Source organism: Miscanthus floridulus, chromosome 7, assembly GCF_019320115.1.
Source record: "Miscanthus floridulus cultivar M001 chromosome 7, ASM1932011v1, whole genome shotgun sequence".
NCBI classification, from domain to species: Eukaryota; Viridiplantae; Streptophyta; class Magnoliopsida; order Poales; family Poaceae; genus Miscanthus; species Miscanthus floridulus.
The window spans coordinates 25,332,853-25,341,669 of record NC_089586.1 but is presented as its reverse complement, the minus strand read 5'-3'; the positions used below and the strand labels follow the sequence as shown (position 1 = coordinate 25,341,669).

Below are 8,817 nucleotides of genomic sequence, written 5' to 3'. Positions count from 1 at the left end.
TGGCTCTAAATACTATTGAAGAAGTTATCTAGTTTTTAGTACATAACTCATAGTATGAATAACTATGCATAAGACTAACTCTTGATTAAGAGATATTTTCTCTCTTCTATTATAAAATATAAAATACTGCGCTTCTATTAAAACATGAAATATTATGCTTAGAACTAGCTCAGAAGTTACGATTGAAGGTGCCCTTACATCAATTCTAGATAGATTTCTTTTCCTAGCTGGGTTCATAAACAACGATGGATTTTGGAATGAATCAACAGAACGTGACTACCAGCACGAAGAGAGCCACAATATATAAAAAACAAGCACAAAGTTTTGGTCAACGAACATAGATTTCGGTCTTCCAACAAACCATGACGAGGTAGTCACTAAGCTTAACCGCTAAAAGTCTACCAAGAAAAGAAAACGAAAACAGATTTCATCTGTTAGTGTGAGTTACACCCCACATAAGAAGCAATCAACCGACCCCAGCAATGATGGAGAGGACCAGCAGCAGCACGGAGCTAGTGCCTGCTTGATATACTGAAGGAGGTGACCTTCATGGGCGTGGCCACCACCAGTGGAGCCTCTGGGGAGTCGCTGACCAAATACCTGTCATGCATAAAGCGGCTGGCCACAATTGACTCGTCCTTGGGGATCACCTTGTAGCAATAGCAGCTCTTAAGCCCCTCCTGGTACTGGTAGCACTCGTGGTGGCTGTTCTTCACCTGCAGGAAGTTCCACACCACGCTGTACTTTCCCACAGTGGCCACGAGATGCCGCTCCTGCTTCCCATTTTCTGTCACCTGCGTAATCATCAGATAATAGATGAGGTCTCAAATGCCAGCGAATGCACATGTCCGCTCATGCTAGTGAGTAATGGGTTTTTATTAACCATTTGATTGTAGTCCCTGCAGGCAGAGACAGAGATCACTGCAGCTGATTCAAGATGTACTAGATACAGCAATATTTCATTAGCATAAATTTTCTAGTTTATCTTAGAACCATAAATATTAACATTCACAGCATATCACGAATACATGTTAACATTTACACCATAAATTTTCTAAGTTCAAAACAGGTCAAACAACATGCACCACTGAACTGCATCCAAATGGTACAAGGAAGCATAGAAGGTGGTTTCTTAACAATATGTGCATCACTCCAGCTGATTCAAGATGTACTAGATACAGCTATTTTCATTAGCATAAACTTTCTAGTTTATCTTAGAACCATAAATATTAAAGTTCACGGCACATTAATAGTTTCAAAACAGCTCAAACAACATGCACCACTGAACCGCATCCAAATGGTACAAGCATAGGTGCTTTCTTAACAATACGTGCATCACATGCATGCGCAGGTTATCAGCATCAAATCTGGATCGTGGATCCTAGGTGCTCAGCATTAAACTCCATCAAGAAACAAGATTTTTTAGAAACAACATCAATGAAAAGGTAGATAAACTTGTACGTAGTAGATACATGACTCTACTAGTTTGATAATGGTGATCTAAATGATACTAAAATCAAAAGTGAACTGAATGTCTTTAACGGTATTATACAACATCACACTATTTTTCTAGCATACTCAATTTTCATAACAAGTGAAAATTAGTAAGCGTTTGTAGGACTATAAAAGGAAACACCCCTTAGAAGCAACTGACATACATCGGTCAAGGCATCCTAGAGTAATCAATGTTTAACATTAACAAACCAGTGGCACACAACTGTGAAACGGCAGAAGACATGTATTAAAAATTAAGGATGTAATGAAATTAAACAGGGGGAAAAGCCCAAACATTATAAGCAAAAGCCACATAACATGATCTGCCACCAATATACAATTGAACCACTTCTACATGATCTATACTACATGATGAAGCAACTGACCATATAAATTGATAATTGGAGATCACTAAATATAGCAGCTTAACCAATGCTGTCAGTTTTTATCACACAGAATGCCAAAATGCTACAGATGAAGTGCATAATCTTCTGTATGGTGTACAGTGGTAAATCTGAACAAAATTCCATACTAAAAAGTGGCAATATATACTCACCCAAGAGAATCTGCCCTCCCTGAACCTGTTGTTTGCCCCTGCTAGATGAGAGTCCAGTGGGTTGAGCTTCAGCAGCCTCGGAGCAGCAATTCGGTTGCCCATTCTCCCACTGAATCCATTCTTCTCCTTTCCATCTTTGTCAATGAAGATGGTGCATATAAGAATCAGGTATGTGTCTGTTGTCCCTAGAATCCACTTCCCATCATATGTCACGTCGACATGGGTAATGGGTGAACCCAACCCAGGAAAGGCTGTTTTTGCCATCCTCATAGAGCTCTTAGAATACAAGCGGATCTTCCCATCTAATGATCCAACAACAATCGAACCGTCACCAGTTGAAGCAAAGCACTGAAAGTTTGTGCCCCGGGAAAACTGATGCCCCTGTGTCCATTGCAATACTGGCGATTCAGTTGCACTTGCCAAGTTCTGCACAATGCCCCTCCGGTCTCTCATATCCCACCGGCACAACCGGTTGTCATCCAGTCCCAAGAAGGTGGACTCGGATGGATCTAGCTGAGCCCCTTTGCTATCGTTCGTGATATCCCTCATATTAATGTCTGCTCCATCTTTCTCAAACTTCCATTCTGAAACCACTTTCCCAGTCTCAATATCAAATTGATGCACCCCCTTGGCGTGTGGCTTTCCATCAGTGGCTGGGCTCATCAGGAGCATGTTAGTCTCAGCCCGCATAAGAAGAGCCTTTTTCGGTGTCGAGAAGTTTGTGCTCCCTCCAGAAAACTTCACCGACATGCCCTTACCGTGTATCCCATGCTCGAAATTCCTCACAACCTCAATCCCTTTGTCTCCAACGAGGAAACTGTTATCCAGTGCGCCAAGCGCAAGACTCTTGATTCCACTCCCTTCCTCAACGGGCTCCTCAAACTCATGCAGATCCTCCAACACAGACTTCAGTACTGGTGTCTGCGGAGGAATCGGGCTGCCCTTGGGACCCGGAGAGAAGCCGTCCGTGGCGTCCTCCCATATGGACTCGTCGCCGTCCTCCGGGCACGCCCACGCCGCGAAGTCCTTCCCGAACACCTTGGCGCGGCCCTCCTCCGTCGCTGCGACGCCGTAGCTGTTCTCAAACATACAGCTGTGGTACTTCGCGCAGAAGTCGCCGAAGCCGTTGGCGTGGAGGAACTTGAGGGCCCATACGCCGTCGGCGACGAAATCCACGCGGCGCTGCGCGGGGAAGGTCTTGAGCTGCAGCTCGGGCCCGACCCTGGCCCGGATCTTCGAGCCCACGACGAGGCACCACGGCCCGCGGGCGGGCGCGTCGTCGTCCTCGTCGTCGCCGGTGCGCACGAAGGAGGCGGCGGCGAGGCGGTCGGAGATGATCCACTTGGCGGCGGAGGAGGAGCCGCCGATGTGGAGGTAGAGCTTGACGGCGTTGAGCGCGGTGGGGTTGGCGCTGGGGGTGGGGGTGGGCCCGGGGCTAGGGTTCGGGGAGATGGGCTCGTTGTACTTGAGGTGGAGCTGGCGGAGGTGGCGGTCGATGGCGTCGATGGAGGTGGGGGTGGCCGCCGCCCCTCCGCCGCTGGCCAACTTGGAGGAGGCGGAGGCCCGGGTAGGCGTGCCGTAGTCGGAGTTGTCGGAGGCCCGGGACTCGGCGTCCTCGGAGTCGGAGTCGGATAGGTCGAGGTCCTCGCGGCTGTGCGAGCCCCCCATGGCGGCGGAGGCGGCGGCGGCTGATAGGGTTTCGGCGAGGAGGTGACTAGGTGAGATTGGGGGAGCGGAGGAGGAGCGTGCGGGAATTTGAAATTTGGGGGCGACGGTGATGCGAGAGATGGGGGGACATGGCTTTGGCCCTCGGCCGTTTTGCGCTTCAACTGCGAACCCGCAAGTGGGGGAGAGGAGATCTGGGAAACGAATAGAATAGGACGCAATTGAAAGACCAAACGGCCTTTGCGCTGCACAGATTCAAAAATTTCAAACTGAGGCCTCGTTTAGTTCGCGAAATTTGGATTTTGGGTTTACTGTAGCACCTTCGTTTTTATTTGGCAAATAGTGTCCAAACATTGACTAATTAGGCTTAAAACGTTCGTCTCGCAATTTCCCACCAAACTATGCAATTAGTTTTTCTTTTCATCTACATTTAATGCTCCATGCATGGGCCGCAAACATTCGATGTGATAGGTACTGTAGTAACTTTTTGGAAATTGGGTAGCAACTAAACAAGGGCTGAAGATTCGTAGCAGTAGCACCTTCGCTCTCACTCGCACCAACTGTTCCAATGTTCATGATCTGACCTCACAGTCAACAGGGAAAAAAAGAGAGGAGGTTGGTGTGTTTAGTTGGGGGAGAGGAGATCTGGGAAACGAATAGAATAGGACGCAATTGAAAGACCAAACGGCCTTTGCGCTGCACAGATTCAAAAATTTCAAACTGAAGATTCGTAGCAGTAGCACCTTCGCTCTCACTCGCACCAACTGTTCCAATGTTCATGATCTGACCTCACAGTCAACAGGGAAAAAAAGAGAGGAGGTTGGTGTGTTTAGTTGGGGAGTTGAAAATTTTTGGGTGTCACATCGGATGTGTCGGAAGGATATTGGGAAAGGTTTTTGGATACTAATAAAAAAAATTACAGAACCCATCAGGAAACTGCGAGACGAATCTAATAATACTAATTAATCGGGCATTAGCACATGTGGGTTACTGTAGTATTTAAGGCTTTTCATGGCCTAATTAGTTTTAAAAGATTCGTCTCGCGATTTTGTCGAGAACTGTGCAATTAGTTTTTTTTCGTCTACATTTAGTACTCCATGTATGTGTCCAAACATGCTCTTTTACTATATGATGCAAAAATTTTTGGAAACTAAACAGGGCCTTAGGCTATCTCCAACAGCAACACCTAAAATAAAAGACATATTCGTCATTTGGTAGCGCTACAGACAAAAGGTTCAATATCTATTCGGCATCTTCTCTAACAACAAGACCTAAAAGAGAATTCTTTCTGCAAATGAGTTTTCAAGAGAGAGGATGCTCATATTTGGGTTGTGCCTCTCAGGCAACCCAAAATAGGGCTCCCGTATAGGTACTCTGTTGGAGACTGATTTTGGATCTCTGGCTACTCATTTTGGATTTGGGTGTCCATATGGGTTCTTTGTCGGAGACAGTCTTAGGAATCAAATTTACAGACAAAACAAGCCCAAGCCAGTTTTCCAAACCGGACAGTTTGTCTAGCCTTCTCGTGTGGCCCTTTACAAACCGGCCCAGGTCGATTTTGTCTATTTGGGTCAAATTCATTCCGAACTCGATCCAAACTCCTTCAATCTCTCATAGTAAACATGTAGATCACGACTTGGAATGTTGCCTACTGATAAGAGGATCACAAACAGTTAAGGTTCAATTAGTCAAAAATCAATCTACTATTATTTTCCCTAACTTAGCTCTTCCAAACATTATGTTCTCCCGCGCCTCTCTCGATAGGATTCCTTGGCGTTTCTAGGTGGCCTTACCAATCCTAGAGCAACATCATTGTGCTTCTCCCTGACGAGTCTTCTTAGGAGGTGTTCGCGACTCATGAGCTTTTCAAGTGAAGAACAGGCGTCTACATCGCCCGACCAACTTGCTAATCAACCTCGCTGTTTGGACCCCTCTCCATGCATGCTAAGATGTGTGCGGCCTTAGGTGTGCTAGCCCTTACTTGTGTGTAACCCTAATTAGCGTCAACAGATCCCCAACACTTATTTTTTAGGTGATTACTCAAACTCAGCTCTCTCTCAGATGAAGGGGATATATCCTTCTCCCCTATTTGGCGGTCGTTGGTTATGGTAGAATAACATTCCTAACAGTGAATTGGGGTAGCGAGCTTGCCACCGCACAGTTGTGGCACGGCAAAGCCCCCTATGTGTATGTGACAGAAGAGAGGGAGGAAGAGGAGCACCTATGACAAATTGAGCGGTGGCATTGGCGGATCTAGTACGAGTTCCTCGCCAATGACCTGCCCTACAATCGCTCGCAAGGGACTATAATCAAATGGTTAGACTGGCTATAATCGGAGGTTCCAATATTTTTTAAGTACTCCTTCCATCTCAAAATAAATACACATACGCATCTCGTATTTTGATCCACTTCTAAAATATGAGATGTGCACTTATTTTGGAGGCGGAGGGAGTACATCTGGACTATAAGCTCTTTTGGTGTTGATTTTCTTTTGTGGGAAATGGATACAATATTGTTGTCCCCATGCATAATACTCGCTCCTTTTCTGAAAAACATATATGACACTGTTGACCTTTTTTCCTTACTTTGGTCAACTAATATCTATTAGAATTCTTATAGCCACTTAAAGTGAGAAGATTACCACTGTTGTAAGAAACACTGCAAGTTTAACATGTAGGAAATTCCCTTCTTTGAATTTGGAAGGGAGATGCAGAAAGAAACCTCCCTTTGCAGAAATTTCCACAAAGTGCACAACAAATCAATAGTAATCAATCACTACATGGGCAAGACGACGCATAGCATTTTGTGCAACACCAAACGAGATTGGTCCTTTATGGATTGATTGACGAAATCGATGAGGTGTACGAGCGATCTGTTCTTGTTGAACAATAACAACCCAAAGTGTCGTTGCGTCTCGTAAGCTTCTGGTCCACGTTGAACATGGCAAATATGTAGGCCTCTATGCCCCAGGGCGCTTTGGCATGCCATGTGCTCCTGTCCGACGTGGTTGATCAGGTTCTAGCTGTAGGTTTGCGAGTTGCTCGCGTTGGCCGCATTGCTCCTGGCCGATGGCCACCCGCTCTCCGACACGACGATGGTGACGTTCCTGGCTCCGGCGTTCTCCAGCGCCGAGTAGAAGTTGTCGACCATCGCATCAAACATGTTGTGGTAGTTGTAACCATTTGTCGATGTTGTGCACCACCATGCCTAGGGACATGACAAGGAGCATGTAGTTGATGTCAATGTCTCTCTCGTTGCTCATGTAGGAGTAGTAAGGGTACACACGTTGGCACGCCGGTGCTCTATAGGTACTACGCGACGTGTGCCATGAAGCCCTTTGAGAAGCTGCCCGTAGAGGGCGGGAAGTTGCTACCGAGCATGCCCATCTGCACCGCCGTGGACACCTTGATGACGCCGTCTGCGGAGAGCGCTCTGTCGAGGTTGTGCATGGCGGACAGGATGCTTTCCGTGTCCTCCCCGACCACCTCGTTCCCGACAGCAATGTAGCGGAACTGGACCACCAGGAAGGCTAGGATGTAGCTTTGGACCAAGCGGCGGCGGCCATCGAGGGGTGCGAAGAGAGAAGGCGGCGACGTCTATGTTGGGGACACCCACGGTCAGTGGCAGAACTAAGGGGGCTAGCAGGGGGGCCCTGCCCCCCTAACACAGTGACAAACTTTTAACACTTCTTAAATATTTTAATCCACAGTACGGTAAATCATCACTTCACTGTTATTTCTGATGTAATATTGTATTTTTTAATTTTTTTATGAATACTAACTATCGGGTATCAGTATCAGGGATACTTGGAATAAGGAAGCTAATGGCCGCGAACGCTAACTCCCTCGGATGGTCAAAAGCGTATCTTGGTCTCGCCTGGCCCTGAGGGCACGGGCTCCGTCTCGCCCAACCTCAAGGACTGGGATCCGGGTCACCCGACCCTAAGGGCACGGGCTCCGTCTCGCCCGACCACTCCGGCGAGAGCGCCGTCACGTCCGACCCCAAGGGCGCGGACTCCGCCTCACCCAATCCCAAGAGCACAGGCTCCGCCTCGCTCGACCCTGAGGGTGCAGGCTTCGCCTCGCTCAACCCCTTGGGCATGCGCTTCGCCTCGCCCGACGGAGGTTCGTACCATCTCCAACCACTACGGGTCTAAAAGTACGAGTCTAGGGTCAAACTTCTGACGCCAGAAGGAGTGCTGGCGTGTCTAGATGTGACCCGCGACCACTATGGGCCACGCTTGAGGACGCATGTTGCCAACAGCATTGGGCGTGCCGAGGCTGTGCTACCTAGTCCCCGTACAACCTCTAGCGGAGGCGTCAGTGACCCATACCGTCCGCTGGGACTAGATGGTGTGCCATGACCAGCTGACGACGCCCGCGTATGACGCCAGTGACGAATAGGGCCACGACGTGGAGCCATCCCCGTCATTATCTATAGGGCCGATGGGACCCGCGTAAAGGAGATGGAAGACGTTGCAATCCTAGAAGCCTTCCTCTCCTTGTCTCTCTCTCTGATGTAACCTGCATCTTCCCCTTCATCAATAAAAGGGGAAGCAGGGCGCCCCACGGTGGGGCATTCCCACACATCTAACACATCTGAGCGGCTGAAGGCTTAGGCGCTCGATAGTAGAGAGAGAGCTCAACCAAACTCACTCTTTTTACTAGAGACTTGGGACCTTCTCCCTCTCTCTCCTGTTTATAACCCCTACTATAAATCAAGTGTCGGTAACACGAGCAGTAGCAGATTGGACATAGGGACGTTTCGCTCAAACCAGTATAAATCCTTGTGTCCTTCAAGCATAGCTATCCGGGTCAGATGCGTAAACTAGAAATTTACTAGCTGGTGATTCGAATCACCGACAGTTGGCGCGCTAGATAGGGGCCTTTTGCGCGTCTCGTCGTCCACAATAGGCCACGGATGGCTAGCCACGACGTTAGCTGGGTCCCGGGCACGCACGTGCACTTTGGGAGCCTAGACTTCATCGTCATCGTGGAGGGAGAGGTGGTGCGGGCTCCTACCCCCATCCATCTTCCTTGCTCCACCGGCCTCGACGCAACCGTCGAAGCCCTTGAGAAGCTGCAGCTGCGCGCACCGGAGGC

At 48.2% G+C, this 8,817-nt stretch overlaps 1 protein-coding gene and 1 pseudogene across 1 annotated transcript; both read right to left on the bottom strand.

Moving 5' to 3' along the window:
* Window positions 1-269: 269 nt before the first annotated feature.
* LOC136462873 (protein CYPRO4-like) lies at window positions 270-3,874 on the bottom strand. Its single transcript, XM_066461910.1, has 2 exons — window positions 2,051-3,874; window positions 270-794 (listed from the first exon to the last, which is right to left on the bottom strand). The coding sequence occupies exons 1-2, from the start codon at window positions 3,716-3,718 to the stop codon at window positions 513-515; spliced, it is 1,950 nt and encodes a 649-aa protein (XP_066318007.1). The 5' UTR covers window positions 3,719-3,874; the 3' UTR covers window positions 270-512.
* Window positions 3,875-6,546: 2,672 nt separating this feature from the next.
* Window positions 6,547-7,816, bottom strand: LOC136465237 (glucan endo-1,3-beta-glucosidase, acidic isoform-like; annotated as a pseudogene).
* Window positions 7,817-8,817: the final 1,001 nt, after the last annotated feature.